Source organism: Lepidochelys olivacea (genome assembly GCF_965140295.1).
Source record: "Lepidochelys olivacea isolate rLepOli2 genome assembly, chromosome: 3".
Lineage (NCBI taxonomy): Eukaryota > Metazoa > Chordata > Testudines > Cheloniidae > Lepidochelys > Lepidochelys olivacea.
The window spans coordinates 128,939,963-128,957,334 of NC_140413.1; the positions used below are offsets into that span (position 1 = coordinate 128,939,963).

A 17,372-nucleotide genomic window follows, 5' to 3' on the forward strand; every position below is an offset into this window, starting at 1 on the left:
CACCACAGTGAGTAGATCTAAGTACGTCACCTTTAGCTACATTATTCATGTAGCTGAAGTTGCATATCTTAGATCGATCCCCCCCACTCTAGTGTAGACCAGACCTAGTTTGACCTTTAGCTTGTGTTGCCAACAGAAAGAGAGAATAAAGCCTGATAGTTTTCTCTTTATTGCCTTCCTGAACAACTTTATCCTCTGAGGTGTAATAATGTGGAAATACATTTTAAATATGCTTGGATCCTTTTGCCCCACCTCTGTGATGTTATTTTTTTCAATTTTTCCACATGTAACATTTTTTCGGTGCTGATGGTTCTTGCTCTACAGCTGTCAGTGTGAGTAGAACTAGTTGAAAATGTTTTGATGTAATTTTTTTCTGTCAAAAATTGCTGGGTTTGTGGGAGTGTTTTTCAGAAATGGATCAGTTTAAACAAAAGTATCTCTCAGGCCCATGATTTTTTTTGCGGGGGGGAGGGCAGGGACAGGGTAGGTGGAAGGGAACAGGGTACAGTGTGAGAGAGGGCAGACCACCTCCTCCCCAGTTCCAGTTTTGGAACTGCCCAATCTTCTAATAGTGTAATGTGCTTTGTGTCCTGAATTTTCTCTTATTTTTAAACAATCAAGCACTCTTTAATCTCCCCAACTAGCAAAGTGGTTAGGGTTCTCACTTGGAAAAGGAGAGACCCCAGTCCAAGTTTCTACTCCATTTGAATCAGTACCTTCAAATTGTAATTTTTTCGGGACAATGACTGTCTCTATTTATACCTGTAAAGTGCTTTGCAAACTTTTATGATGTCATATAAATATGAAATAATAATAAAATTAGTAGAAATGCCCATCACTATCACATCTTTAACATATATCCTGTGCCAGTTTTTCTTCTTCAGGAACTCATTGATGAGAAAGTTTAAGCAGCTTACAAAGCATGGTATGTGAAAGCATCTGACATTAACTACTGCAGAGAAGCAGTGTGGTCTAATGGCTTAAGTTGATGGCGTGTAGCCAGCCACTCCTGAGAGCTAATCCTGGCTCTACTTCTGGGAGCGCAGCTGGAGTTTGGACAGATTGATAAAGGCATGAGTAAAAGTTTCAGCAGAGGAGTGGTTGAGATAATATCTGGTACAGGAGATGTATCAAATATAACAGTAAGCAGATTTACAAACCTGGATGATATTGGAAGAACAAGAGAGTTTGAAACTGAGTGAAATGTCTAGGTTCCGAGCAGTAGAGAAGACTGTGAGATCTGATCTGAAGGAAGTAATTGTGTTTTGGTTGTGGATGCTCTTGGACTTTCTAATTAACATGGGGGGGGGAAGAGAGGAGAATATACCTGTTTCTCCCTCTTTGTGTCTCAGTTTCAACTTCTCTCATCTGCTGTTTCTCCTTTTCGTCTTGCTTCTTTTGTTATATTCAGATAAATTATGACACCGTGTTCACCCTTTTTCTTTGCAATTGACTGAGTGCTTCAAAGAGCCCACCTCCAGAAAACTGCATTTAATGTAGTGTAAAGAGAGGTAATAGATACATAAGGCCAGAGACAAATCAGAGGATTGGCTGTCATGTGAAAGAGAGCCTTTACAAAGGCTCTCTTCTGTGCTGTCCCCTTCTGGGTAAAGTCAGATGAGTATGACACACTCCCAGATAACCCATGACACTGGCTGCAGGTAGAACTGTTCTGTAGTTACCCGCAACTGGGACCAAAGGCAAGCAGGTCTGCAAATACACAGGTTTTTCTATCCCACTTTGGGCTGATGGAAATAGTCCCACTGCTAAAGGCTTTTGCAAGTTTAATTAATTCTGTCACTGGCTGATCAGTCTGGCACACACGCCTTTAGAACAATATGCAGGTTTAATCTGCACGGGCTCTGGCTTCAGAACTGCCCAACCTCCTTGGAGCCTCATGTGCAGCGTATGCTTTGTTTTTTGCCTCTTATTTTCAAACTATCAAACAACCTTTAATCTTCCCAAATGAAACAGAAAACAGCACACAGAAAGTAATTGATAGAAAGAACCACAGAGCTGCCTTCACATAAACTGTAATAGAAACGTTACCTTATTAGGGGACTGGAGGCCAGCATCACTGCTTCCTGTGATGCTGGTTATCTGGCAAAGTTAAATATTTAGAAGCTGTTTTATTTGAAGAGTTCTGCCAAAACCATCCCTTTGGATTTTCTCTCCTTGTCACAAAGGGCTTCAAACTAAACACATGACTCTGAGTTCTGGGGTAGGTGGCAGTGGGGAGGAGGGACGGGGAGAGATGAAAACATTTTTGGGAAATGTGCTCAGCAAACACGTATAGAAACATAGCACTTTCTGAAATATGCTCCCTACCCTCATATGCCATGGATTATTAAGAAGGATTTATTTATGTAGGGTTTTTTCCATTGATATAAGTTATTTCCGTGGCTGGTTAAACACTTAAAAGTAATTATCCTCTGAGCGGTTAGTGTAATCATATGAAACACTGAGCTGTAAAGGATTAAGCATAGTGGTTATACATCCTTGAAAGCTATGATTTAACTGATTCAAGAAGCCTTTAACCCGGCTACCATGTCTGATCTCAGACTCCTTTGAGAACTCGTTCAGTGCATGCCAGGGGCCAAATTTTCTGCTGGTGCAAGTTGGCACAGCTCTATTGTAGTCAATAGAGTTTCAACAATTTGCATCACCAAATGTGGCCTAAGATCTTCAATAGCTTAGTGACCTGACATCCTTCAAAAGGATGTGGGGGTTTTACTGATGCACCAAGTTTGCTGGTCAATACTGACATGTACCATACTTGTGCATTTGTGAAACTGCATGGACTACAATGGAATGTTCCTTCTTTTCATCAGTTAAAGATGAAGGTGTGGTGGGTTTTTTTTAATTTGCATTTCCCTTGTTTTACTCACAAAGTTTTAAGATAGAGCCAAGCCAAAGGTCTGGCTTTGTTCAAGAAACCAAAACACAAGACGAGCCATTTGAGCTGACTGTAAACATATGAAAAATAGACTGCGTAAAACTATATAAAACCTTGCTGGAGCTGAAAAGAAGTGATTTTAGAATATTCTTACTGACTTTGCTCTTCTGTGGCTCATCCCTGTTCCTGGATACAGAACTCTGCCAAAATCAGTCGCCCATCCTAACCTGGTTCCAGCTTGTGTTGGTTTTCCTACCTCTACAGTTAAGATTACTAACTTCCTATGGTCTAGACAGTGCACTGTGGGTGAAATTCATCCCTGTGCAGAGGGCCAGCACAAGACCTCTGCAGGACTTAATTTCACATAAACCTTCACAGTAGGATTTAAATGATGCATCAGACTTGTGCTGGCCCTCTGCACAGAGACAAAATTTACCCTATATACAGAATCCCACATTGTGATAGTGCAGTGCTTCATGGGGAGTGTTGAGAAGCACTGTGCCTCAAAGGGAGACAGTGCCCCCCAGAGCTCCCTGTTTGTAATGTCCAACTCCTGGCTTCTCATGACAGCAGTCACGATGCCCGTTCCCCACAGATCTGAAGTCCCCTAGAGAGGAGTTAGGCGGCAAAGCACTCCGAATTTCCACTGCACCAGGGCCTTCAGCATGCCAGCATAGCCCCCAAAATGTGCAACTCTGGGCAGAAAGAGTATATAGGCAGAGTGTACATGTTGTGTGCTGAACCAATGCATCACTTAGATAGCCTCTGCCAGTGGTGGAACTCCAGCTACAAGCTGGAGCTGTCCTGCCTGCCACTTGGAGAGCCCATGGCAAAGGATGGAAATAAAAACACTGCCTGTCCTCCCCCAGGGCTCACTTTGGGGTGCCGGGGGATTTCTCTCTTTCATGTCAATGCGAGAAGTGAGTTGAGAGTGTAGGTTCTAGATTGTCCTGTCTGACAATCCAGTATATAATAAATTGAAACAATTATTATTTTAGTCCCGTCTTGCATGCTGAATCAGTAACTGACTGTCTGGAAGAGCTGTTGGCAATGTCCTTGGAAAGCCAGTAGTGGTTAGAAGATAAAATGTAGATGGAATGCTACCACCTTGGATTAGAACTAAGCACGAAGGCTGGAAAACATTGGGTAAGGCTGGGATCCTTAGCATTGTAGCGTGATGGCAGAAATGTGGCACCAGCTACAGTAAGTGGTGCTTCTAGGCACCTTTGAAATTAAAATAATTTAGGTGCCTAAAGTTAGGCCCCAAATCCATATTCAGGCACTTACGTGTCCTGATTTCCATTGATACTGGGTCCTAACAACTCCTTTTGTATTGAATGGAAGCTGTGGTTACTCAGCATTCCTGTAAGTTGAGTTGCTTGGGTAAGTGCCTAAATATGGCCTGTATTTTTTGGTAGAGCAACTCAAATAAATTCTCACCACCAGCTCACCTGGCAAAGAATTCCAGTTTCACAAGTTTGTGGAAAAACTGAAACAGTTGTCTTGAAAATGTTTTGAAAATGAAAGAGATTTTCCATTGACAGAAAACTCCGAAGTTTACTTGTCAATAGACTTGCAAAGTAAACATGGCTGTCTTGCACAACTTTGGTTAATGAAGGAGCCTTTAGATTGTTATGGGCAACTAAATGGCCAGCTAGCTATTGTGTTCGGAAAAAGTCAATCATTTTCAGTTGTAGTAGTTTTCCCAACTGGAAAGCTATATGGTTGCTCACTTTGGGAAAAGTTATACAACTATAACAAGCAACAGATAGAAGCCACCACCTCTCCTTTGTTATTTGTTCAATGGGATACTGGGTTTCACAAAATGAGGGAAATTTTGCTCTCACTTTTGCCCGTACAAGTCAATGGTGTGGGCAGAATTTGACTTTACTTACATACTGGGGTCCACAGAACTCATGATGTACAAGAGCACCAGGAGACTATAATTCCCTCCTTCCTTATCTTGGGTCTGATCTCACTGACTGAAGGGGATTGAAGACACTCATCTTCTCACAAGAAAGAACCCTTTGTGATGAGAGCTTTTCAACTACTTTGGATCACTATTGAGCCTGATGTCACATCATTGACCAATGGCCTAAAAGAATGTATTATCATTTTGATGATTATTTTATTTTGTATTTTGGTAGCACCCCAGGGTCCCGTTGTGCTGGTGATATGTAAATACACAGCCTTTGGATCCAAAAGTTTATAATCTAATTAATATTCATTCATTTCATCTGCTTTACCAAGAAAGCTTTCTTTAGTTTTCAATTTGTTCTTACAAAAAATCAAACAAAAAGAGATTTGGCAAAAATGAACTACTGTCTTTCATTTCTGAGATGTTATATGACAAGTTTGATCTCAGATCTTCAGGACATAAGACTTACTTTAATGCAAAATGGCTATTTGAAAGAGATCAGATTTATAAGCCAATTTATAAACACTTCCAAGTTTTCAACGATTGTATTAAATGATAATCTTCCAAACCATCAGAGCCAAGTTAGGCCACCCTCTAATGGGGTATATAGATCCCAGATGGATGAGGAAGCTGGCAGAGAGGCCTTGTGGGTAGGGCTAGCCCCACCATTCCTGCTCTATCAATCATATATGATAGGGAAGAGACCTTTAAAAGGGAGGACATTGCAGTCAGCGGGGGGTGTGGAGAAGCAGGATTGCCTTAAACAGCAGAATACAAGGGTGACTATTGACGCTATAGAGGGAACTCCCAGCCCGGAGACTTCTACCCTGACCCTATAGAGAGTGTAATGAAATCCCAAAATAAGCTGGACTGACTAAGCCTGACTCAAAAGCCCAGCCAGGGAGATTTCTTAAAACCTGCTATGTAAGTGCTGTATTGTTGGCAGTACTGTGGACTCCCCCACACTTTTGAGGAGGCCTGGGAAGAGGGTATCCTTGAATGTGTTGGGGTTTGTGACTTTCATTTTGATCTGCCATCTGGAGAGACTTAAGAAAGGCCCATGAAGGGCAGACCCCTCTTACAAGGAGTAAGGAACTGGGGGGTGTGCTGGAGCCACCCAGTGCAAATAACTGAGCATGATCAAGTTTTCCCACCATCTGGGGAAAGAACTGCAAGGGACCCTCTCACGTAGCCTTACTCTCACTGAGTAGTAGCTTATTTTGAGAGTGGTTCCATCATTTTCAGTGGGACTATTTACAGAATAAAGATTCACTCAACATAAATAAAGATGGCAGAATCTGGCTTTGATTTTTTTTTGTTTGGTTTAAGAAGAGAGTCAGTGTAATAGATAATTTGGTCTCTTACAAATTGTAATAACATACTACAGTGTGAAAACTTCCGGAAAAAATAGCAAGAAACCATACTTTTGAAGGGAAGTGCAGTTCATTAAAATTATTATTTAAATTAATGATAGCTGGTGATAGACAAACTTCAAATGTTTATCCTAACTTTATCCTAATATCTTTGATTTAGAAATAGAGCTGGAAATCTCTCAAAAACAGGGCTGTACATTAAATTTTACAGTGTTCCTAGTTCCCTCCATTTTGGAAACATTACAATAATAGCCTTTCTCACAGTATTTCTGATATTTCAACTTTTGGCTGAAATTTTGAATTACAGTTGCGTTCAAAAAAGAAAACAATAGGTTAGATGAACCCATTTTTATATCCCTATAGAGATGTGGGATTGGATTATGGACACATTTGCTTATTCTCATTTAAGATTTCTGTCTTAAGGGCCCCAAAAGTTTTGACCATGGGTAGTACAGGAATTTATATAACATGAAAATTTTGATTTGACCTACTGCCATTAAGTACACACACACACAAAGTTACACTGGCGATAAACATAGTTTATATAGGAAGTCACCCTGTGGGGGTGATTATGTGATGTCAACAAGAGGTTAATGTGGGTTATGAGTATCCTGCTTTTAGCACTTTGTGTAGGCTCAGTGCCTTTCCAGATGATCAGCCTTTATGTACTGCAATATCACTGCATATGAAACCGCATAGATAAATGACATCTGTATGTGATTTAGACCCCTTCATTCAGTGGAGTGAAGTAGTACATAAATTTGCCTTCAGGGCTGTGTTGAAGCCATAGTCCACAAGCATGCACATAAGTTCAAAAAGTACAAAATAGTGACCAAGTGTACATGGGAAATACCCTGCAGACACAAACAACAGGACCTTGAATGTTTGTTTCCCATGCGTTTTCATGAACAATAATGAGCATGGGTAGGAAAATATCCAACCTGATACAAGACTGGATGGATACACATTTGTGTTGAACCCCACAGCTGATGTCCCTTTGAACATGGATGTAAATCAAAACGTGGTGCCATATGAGTATTCACACTGTAATTCAGTCTTAGAATTTAGCTTGATTGTTTCATCTATTTGTCCATTTTTTAAAAAAGAAATGTCCTTCACAGTTGACATTTGATCCATGTACAAATACAAGGCCTGATCCTGAAAACACTTATGCATGTAGCTTTACTCACTTCAGGCCTGATCCAATGACCACTGAAGTTAATAGGAGCTATTCCACTGACTTCAATGTGTAATAGATTGTGCCCATGAGTAGTCCCCATTCAGTTAAAAATAAAAGGTTTCAATGTAGTTCCAGTAAGGACTGTTCATGAGAAAAATTGTTCATTTATTGGCCGCATTGGGTTGCACTGAGTTCCACTGTAGGCAATTGTATTTTCACATGGTCATAAGGGTTGATGCAAGCAAATGCTTGCAGAATTGAAGCCATAATTCTTAGGAAGGAGGTGGTGCAAAATGTCCATATCCTGGCCAAAGGTAGGTGGCTGCAAATTTTCCCTGCATAAAGGAACTCTGCACTGGCATGTAGTTGGCAGAGGCATGATAACCACCTCTTACACCAGCTGTCCCCTCCACCTCTGACACAGGAGACACATCAGGGGAGGGAAGGGGCATGCTGAGGGTAGGAGTGGGTTTTGGGGAATGGAGGTACACCTATCCTTCACTGATGTAAGATCATTTAGGGACCTTATCCTATTACCATAATTTAGGGCAACTCCTCAGCTGCTCTACCCTATGTCAAGGACACTGTTTTTGGGATATGCAACTGGCTGAGTTGCAGGGGGGAAATCTATACTTCTATCTTGAGGAGACATTTTCTGGAGTTAGGAATAACAGTTGAGGAAATTATCTGGAGTGAGAACCCTCTTTCTCTCCCAGATCAGCAATCCAGTCAATATAGATTCACCTTTAGGAGGACTATAGTTTGTATACAGAGCATATTGAATCCAGTTGCCCTCCTGAAGTGAACATTTTAATTAAAGATAGAAATAAGATCTGGAAGATTAAGGTATGAAATGGAAATGGTTCATTGAATTAAGGAATAACATGATAAAATCAAATTACATTGTAATCAGCTTCAGCAGTACATGTTAGCTCCATCAGTTCAGAGAAGATTAATTATAACTTAATAAGCCATTTTTTTGTCCCAGTCACAGCTGACTGCAATAGAGGCTACATTGGCATAAATGAGAAGATTACTTGGCCCATCATACGCAAAACTTCAGAAATATACTAGCATCAAATCAGATGTAACTAGATAAAGTGTACTAAAATGTTTAAACTAAATTAGGTTTAATGAACTGGAATATTTTGATTATTTTGGTACCATTTTGAGTAGCAGAATTTAGCTTTTATGCAATTTGATGAGACTATGTACTGAAAATTACCTGTGAATACATGACTTCTGTATATCCCCAGGGAAACACCAGAGAACTGCAAAACTCACTTTCTTGAATGCTAGACGTACTAATACTGCACTACTCAAGAGTGGTTAACATATATCACTTTGCAGGGCATTTTTGTTCATGGGTTTCTTGTTAGTGACTTTATGTGAAGCGCATTGAGCTTCAAGGCCCAATAAAAGATCCTTTTTCTCTGGAAACCAGCCCTGTCTAATTGTCCTTTCATGGCCCATTACAGTAAAGAGAAAGGGCGGGAGGGGGTATCAACTGAAAATAGAATTTCTTGATGTGGATTCCATTTATCATGTATATGTTGTTGGGGTCAAAGAAATTGAGAGGAAGTGTTTATGTAGCAGCAGGAAATGTAAAAGTAGCACACAGGCGCCTTTGTAATTTTCTGCAGATTTGACAACTCGTTTCTGCAGGAACACACTAAACTCGAGCATATGTGCATACAGCATGTCACGTTCAAGCAGAAGCAAACCATGCATGTTTGCAGCTGGGAGAACTCTGGTGGGAGAACATGGGGAGAACATGTTTGCCACTGTGAGAACTCTGGTGGGGTATGGTTCATCGCCAATGAAAACTTAGGAAGTGAAGGATTGAAATACCCAGTGTTACAAAGCTAACATGATGTGTTATGTAAACATCTAGATAATGCGGTGATAGGGACTTCAGAACTACTAAAGACTGATGGACAGATAAGCATTTCTCCAGGATTGATGCACTCAGAAATGATGCACTGCTCTTTTCCCATTTTAATATCTGAGCCTGCAAATATTTACTCATGTGAGTAATCCTTGCTTACATGAAATATCCTCATTGACTTCAAAGTGACTAACTCGCTTGAAAAAAGGCTTTCCAGGATCAGGCTATGGAGATGTTTGCATGTGAATGCTGATTGCATTAATTTGACTGCATACTGCTTTTAGGTGTTTGAAATAAATAATTGGCAACAAGAACAGACCCATTTGACATTATCTGATTTATTTCCTTCTCCCTCCCCCGGTTTTTCTTCCAAAACAAAATTCTGGCAAAATCAACCTGCTTTTGGTAAAGCTTTCAGACTCAACACAACTACATATTCCAGAGGAATACAGTTCTGTCAAAGTGTCTTTGACTAGCTCCAATAATGATGCAAATATTTATATTGCTTTTGCTGTGGTATAGATTTTTTTGGTGATGTTCTTTTTATGACTTTCTGGCATCCATCTGTTGCAGGCCCTAATCCCAGTAGTTGTCAGATTGTTTGGACAAACCGTCAGGAGCTTTGTAAACTACTGACATTTATCACTGATCCTGCTAGCAAACTAAGGGTTGTTGACCATATTCCTCTGATACTATGACAAGAATTATTGGAAATAATGTTAATTATATGACAGAAGCCCTTAACCAGTCATGAGAATGGAGTGGAATCCTTCAAGTACTCCTGTTCTAATAGCTAGAGTAATTGAAGAATGAGTTTGGATGGGAAATGAACAGTTGCTTCAAAGAGGAAATTAAACTGAGGAGTAAAACTATGGTCTTGGGGAGAAGGATAATGGGTGAAAATTTCATGGTGCTATTGATTTCACTTCTGCAGCACTACATGGTGGGAGGACTGGTGGAATAGAAGGAATAATGGTGGCAACAAATTCCCTTGAGGTGTCAAAGCTACCCAACCAGCAGTGTTAGAATCTGTCTATGGGACAGTTGCTCCCCAAGTTGCTTGATGGCTGATCTGGCCTTGTGGCGGAATGTAGTCAGGCAGCTCGTAGCTTGGACTTGTCCGTCGGCTCTGCATGTCACTCATCCTTGAGTCTCTTCCAGAAACCCCACTCCTGAGCAAGGTCATTGTTCCCTGCGGGAATTGGGTTCCCGGGATCCTTTCTGAGCCTAGTTACTTCTGGTCCCTGGCACTGCTCCTCAGATCCGGCTGCAAGGTACTGATGGAGAGCTGATGCCCGGAGCCCCTCTCTGGGATGCAGTATCTCTCTGCCCTAAACGGGGGTTGGAGGGAGAGGGAAGGCTAGTTGCTGCCTTGGGCTGGGCTGCCCTGGCTACTGGGCTTCCTGGCAGTCTCTAGCAACCTCTCGTCTTGGGCAAACTTCCCCCACGCTGTGGCCAGCTTCACCCTTTTAAATTCCCCTTCTCTAAGTAGAGCATGCTCTTCAGGTGTGCTTAATTGGCACTGTCGGAGTGCAGGGCTGCTCCTTAAGCATGCTGTCAGTGGGTTGGTGGCTTGTCCCATCACGGGGAGACCAGCTCTTATATAAGCAGAGGAAATAATATTTCTAGGGCATTTGGTAAAGGAAACTGAACTAGGGCAGTAGATTTGAAATATGGTTTAGCTATCTAATAGAAACAGAAATGACACCACCAGAATCCCCCTCCCATGTAATAATAATATAATAATTACAAATTGTCCAACAAATCATTAAGAGCACTGACTGGTTGAGAAATAGGAGACAAAGGGTAGGAATAAATAGTCAGTTTTCACAGTGGAGAGAGGTAAATAGTGGTATCCCCCAATGATCTGTATTGGGACCTGTGCTGTTCAACATATTCATGAATGATCTGGAAAAGTGAGTGAACAATGAAGTGGCAAAGTTGGCAGATGATACAAAATTATTCAAGATAGTTAAGTCTAAAGCAGACTGGAAGGAGTTACACATGGATCTCAGAAAACTGGGTCACTGGGAAACAAAATGGCAGATGAAATTCAATGTTAAGTGCAAAGTACTGCATACTAGAAAAAAACAATACTAACTATATATGTACAATGATGGATTCTAAATTAATAGTTACCACCCAAGAAAGAGAACTTTGAGTCACTGTGAATAGTTCTATGAAAACTTCCACTCAATGTTCAGCAGTGGTCAAAAAGGCTAACAGTGTGTTAGGAACTATTAGGAAAAGGGTAGAAAATAAGACAGAAAATATCCAAATGCCAGTACATAAATCTGTGGTGCACCCACACCTTGAATAGTGTGTCCAGTTCTGGTCGCCAGATCTAAAAAAGGATATAGTGGAACTGGAAAAGGTTCAGAGAAGGACAACAAAGATGATCAAGAATATGGAAAATGGCCTCCATACAAGGAAAAAACTAAAACGCTTACCTACTACAAAGCTTTTAAACAGACCCTCCATCCACAGTATATAGATCCTCTAATTATGGTGCGGTGTTCAAGTTTCAAGATTTTAAAATCTTTTTAATATCATTTTATGTTAGTGCTTAGACCTAATAAAGGAAATGCAAAACTAATCAGGGCACCGGCAGCCTTCTGTTCTCCGGTTGACATGCTATACACATCTAAAGGGACCTTGACCACAGCACTAAAATAAACATCAGTGCTGTGCAATCAAATCAGCAGTTTTAGCTTTTCACATTTCCTGGAAACTATTCACAGTGATCTTGGAACATGGCCATCTCAAAGCTAGACTTGCCTGCTATTTAGGGTATCAAGGTGAGATATGAACAGAATTTACTGGTTTCTTTTTCACCATGCCAAAGTATAGCTTGATGATGTCTCTCAGTAGCAGGAGGACAGTGATGGAGCTAGAACAGCATTTTGAACCATAGGTGCCAACTTTCTCTAGACTGTGCCTCCAGTGATAAAGCATTTCATTCACACAATGGATGACGCTAGATGAGATTAGGTTGAAGCCATAACCCATTGTCGGCGGCTTGAAAATCCAGTCAAGGATTTAATTACAGCAGTCACAGGTTAAATTGTAAAAAATAGTGAAGTCTGCTATAGTTTCAAAAAAAGAGTTGTCTTAATTCACTTGCAAAAGGAAAATAATTTACCATGTATTACATTTCTGCTGCCACCTAGAATAGAGACTGGATATTTCACTGGACATGGATAGTTTAGGATTGTTAGAATTTCAATCTATTTTATCAGGAATTCCTATGATTGTAGTGCATTTACTATATATGTCACTAGTTTCTAACCTATTCATTGTGTTTCGTTTTTGTTCACTAGATTGACAGGAATATCACAGAACTAATACTTTATTAACCCTTTAAACATTGTGAGGTCATGCTCCCAAATACAGCATGATTTTAAAGCTCCTGGAGGACTGAATTGGTCAAGTTATTGGCAATGAGATATTTTAATTTCTCAAGTCTGAATCTGGACCAGTTTGGTATTGATCAAAAATTATCATCATCTAATGGCTCTGTAATGGCAAATGTGAAGTAAATTGGTGATATCAGTTCATTTCCTAATGAGCAGCTGTTCACAAACCAGACCCATCTTGGGCCCCCTTGTTCACAGTTGCAGCAGGAAGGCCAAGGACTGAATGGGCATGAAGACAGAGCTACCCTCATATTTCTCCAAAGCGTGGACCCTCCGGAGAAGAACTGTTGTTGGTGCAGTGTGGGAGGCTTTTACTGCCTCTGCTTCCTATGTGGATAACCAGAGGTCTTTGGTCTCCAGGGCTGCTAATACATCACTTTTCATCAACAAGAAAGAAAAAAAAATCTGAAATGTATTTTAAGTGTCTCTTTTCATTCCTTAGCCTAAAGCAAGGAGCAGAATATAAAAGTACAAAAGAAGTGAATTCATGTACGTGGAATTTTAAAAATTGGATTCTGGCACATTTCCCATTGATCTGTATAAAGAAAGTTTTACCCACCTTCACTCCCCATCCCCGCAAAAAACATTCCAAAAAGTGGCAGTAATTGGGTATCTAAAAATTCCCCCTGGCAAAGGAAAATCCTAGGGTAGTGTAGAGCTGTCGTGGTTTGGGCTGTGGAGAGGGCATGCCGGGGTGAGAAGGGGCAAGGGAGAGTACATAATGCAGCTGAAATCTGAGTCCAGTAAATGTAAAGTATTATTGCAACAAGACTTATCAAAGTCCTTACATGTAATAGCACATAGCTAGGGGTTTATCTATCCATCACTCCATTGATCCTGAGAGTGCTTTCCATATCCTCGTCAACATTTCATCTATTTCTTTCTGACAGCATCGTCATGTGATCAAGAACTTCAGTCTGCACTGGAGGAAGCTAAACAACCCCAAAAAGACAATGTGTTCATTCCAGAGTGCGCTCAGGGTGGCCTTTACAAGCCCGTGCAATGTCATCCTTCCACAGGCTACTGCTGGTGTGTTCTTGTAGACACAGGACGTCCCATCCCTGGTACATCAACTAGGTAAGGCATTAGGAGTTATGATGTTTTCATACATCCCCAAATAGGCTTATGGGGCCAGAAGCTCAGCAGGTGTATATTGGCATAGCTCCAATGGCAATGGAAATAGACTGATGTACACCAGCTAAGGATCTGGCACTCTGGATTAAGAGCTGTCAGAGCATTAGACTAGGTGTCCAGCTGCTGACTCTGACTGCAATGTCGTGGGCAGCATGCGGGTATCTCCGATCTTCCCTTCCCCTATGTTCCTCTTAATTCATGCTGAGAAACTACAGGGTGGAAGCTAGGAAAGAGTCAGCACAGAGCAAGCCCCACTTTCTTGCAGTATGATGATGAAAGAGCCAGTTGACATTGTCTATGTAAGAAACCAAAACCAACATCAGAAATGTTTCTCCAGAAGTCCCCACAGCTATTTTCATCGGACAAGCTTCAATGGAACAATTGCCTTGAAACCACTAGACAGAGGAAATATCATTTTAGTATGTTATTAATAGAAGCTTGGAATTCACTCCTCTTAGCTGAGCCGAATACATGGTAAAGTGTTCTGAGCCACATTGAGCAGATACATTCAGGATGAATATCGGATTCCATAGGAAGTTATTTAGGCCACTTATTGAGGTTTGGCTCCTGCAGGAACACTACAGAAAGCTCATTTAAAACCAGGGCAATGTGTACAGCCTGATGGAAGCATTGACCTTTTCATGGCTTGGTCAAAAGTTATTTTTTGACCGTTACATAAGATGTGTGGAGAACAATGTTTAAGAAACTGATTGCTCTCTAAGAATGTAATGCAGTGCAATCTTTTGTCTTCTTGGAGCATTGATTTATTGACAGTGTATAGAATTGTTTTGATGTCTGTTTATGCAATAGACTAGACCACGCCTGCACTGTGCAGACACTTAGCTTACGTAGGAGGAACCTACGGTCACTGGCAGTCTCCTATTTCTTATCCCTTGCAAGCTACAGTCCTTAAACTGTCAAATTGAATTACCAAGATTGTCCTTAAACTGTATGATCAGCACTTCTGATGTACTACCTGTAAACATGTAGTCTGCTCAGAAACAGCCCTGCTCTTGGTCTCTCTCTCTCTTTGTTTCTCGTTAAAAAATCATTTTGCCTTGATCCACTTGTTGGTGACATTTCTGTTTTGTTTTAACTTTGGGGCCAGTGCAGTTTTCTTTGCCTCAGCTCATACGTACAATCCATTTCCGAGGACCTTCTTTATTGCTCTCTCCAGTCAGAAACTGAAGTTTCTACACAGCTTCAGGTTGGATTAACCAAACCTAATCTTTCCGGGATCTTTCTGCTAATGCTTCATGTGACTTCTGCTTCACAGGGTAGCCGTTACATTTTATTCATATTGCTTCCTTTCATATTATATTTTTCCTGTAGCCAAACATTTCATGCAAAGCTCTCCTCTCCCGACCCATTGGTACAAAATGTGCCTTTCATATCTTTGGATGTTGGTCCTATTGCCTCTCTGGAAAAGAACGGAAGAGCACTAGCAGAACTGACGGTTTGAGCGATGGGGATCCTTTTCCTCCATTAGTCTGGGGAGTCTTTAATGAAGTGAGCACTGTGCACAATCAGTAAGAGCTGGACAGTAGGCAGCTTTCTTTATTCCATGATTTTTTTTCTATAGATTGGAGTGGAGAGGGGGAGGGAAATCAATGTTCTTCTGACTCAGGAGCTCTTTCCTGAGGCATGCAACTGGATGGGTAGTAAGGACTTGTGAAAAATGGTGCATCTGATCTTCCCATCAAACCTTTCCATTGAAAATGCAAATCAGAGGAACAACTTATAAGAAAGAAAATAGAAATCCAAGACAAAGGGCTAATACCAAGGACAGTATGCAAGAAAGAAAAACACTCTTTGAAAATCTGTAGAGTTGTTAGTAGAGAATAACACAGAATACACTGGAGCTGGCAGTTGTTGGCATAGCAATTTGATGCTGTACTTGTTTGTGATATGAATACAAGAGTTTGTGAATGAGTGCTTCAGTGTTTCACTTCTAATGCACCTAGAGTACTTTGGTCACCACAGTAAATAATAGTCTCATTAAATCTGTCAGACAACATGAAGGGATGGAGTAAGTGCACGTTACCCCCAACGATTGGCTGCCCCCATCATTTTGAAGCCAAGGAATGATCAGTTGTCAATGAAAGCGTTCCAGAAAAGAGGTAGCATTGTTGAAATAAAACAAAGATGGTGGAATCAGTGGTAAAAAAAGTAGGTAAACTAACCTACCCTAAAATGCATGTTCTTCAAATGCAAATAAAGGGAGTTTATCCATTTCTCATTTACCCTTCACTATGTTAGTGGGTGGAATGGGAAATTAACAAAAGAAATTAAAGACAAGAGCTTCCTGGCAATAACATTAGTAAGTCTGCTGCAAAGAAATGCAAAGGACTCAGTGAGGCTGAACACGAAAAACTTGCTAGGACAAAACCTAAGACCAGTGGAAATGTCTCTGGTTTAAAAATTAATTAACCAAGTGGAAACAGGGTTTATAAACAAATAAACATTCCCTTAAAGTTCTTTCAACCCATTCACTAAAAAAATTGTGCTAATACTTGAAATGAAAGGAACTAACAAAAGACTGTAAGCAAATAGGAAACTGACTACACTATTACATTTTCTACATTGCGTTAAGTTCACATAAAAGAAAACAAATATCATAAACAGTGAAAAAAGGCCTTGACCCAGCAAACACTTACTTAAAGTTAAGCATGTGAGTAATAGAGTAGTGCATTTTAATTTATGACTTTTAACCTGGCAATGTCCCCTTTCCAATATAAACCTGTCATTCCATCCCTCTGCCACCCTGTTGTCCCCAGCTTCTGGTATTTAATATCTTCTTTCATTGGGTCTCAGTGCAGCTACTTTTCTGTCAGCTCAGCTGGGACATTTAGTGATAGATTGACAAAAGAAGGTGACAGTTTTATTGCCTTTTGGGGTTAAAATCAGACCTTTCATGCTACAGTATTTTAACACTTATTTTGCTTTATAGATTTAGATTATATACGATGTACTGCATTTGTATTTACCATAAACCTAAGCCAATAAGGCAAAAGTGCAGATGGCAGAGGAGAAAGTAGGCAAGGGGGAGGGAAGGGGAGGGAGGAAATGCAGAGTGGGCTATCAGATTAATCAGGGATCAGGCTAGTTGCCAGGTACTACATTAGCGTACACCACTCAGAGATTTCTCTTTCACTCTTTCCCTGGCTGATTGAAGAGGTCATCCATCAGATAGCTGAATTCTACCTTGCCATCAAAGCAGCTTCTATTCCTGTTGTTCAGAAAAAGGGCCTTTTTCACTCATAGGAGACACACTCACATGGGCATGAAATCGCATTGCACCTTCCTGGAGCAAACGCTTTATCTGATGGGCGACTAGACAATTCAATAAACTTTCATCAGACACTGTGAAAATAAATTAAGCACTGAAGGGGAAAAAATCCCTCACTGTTTCATCCTGTCCTGTAATGCAGAGTCAGAATGTTTGTGTGGTGTTCTCGCAGCTAGCAGAACTTCAGGATGTTGCAAAGATTGTGATGCTTTTAAAATGAACAGTTTGTTGATGAAAATCAGATAAATGCATTTCAATTAGACCTTTTAAGATATGAC

At 40.6% G+C, this 17,372-nt stretch overlaps 1 protein-coding gene across 1 annotated transcript in view; it reads left to right on the top strand.

Annotated features, from left to right (window-relative positions):
• SMOC2 (SPARC related modular calcium binding 2) overlaps window positions 1-17,372 on the top strand; it is a 175,517-nt gene that overhangs the window by 109,827 nt on the left and 48,318 nt on the right. Inside the window, exon 8 of the mRNA XM_084624714.1 lies at window positions 13,562-13,748. Coding sequence (XP_084480840.1) covers window positions 13,562-13,748 — 187 coding nt within the window. The remainder of the gene's footprint in view (window positions 1-13,561; window positions 13,749-17,372) is intronic.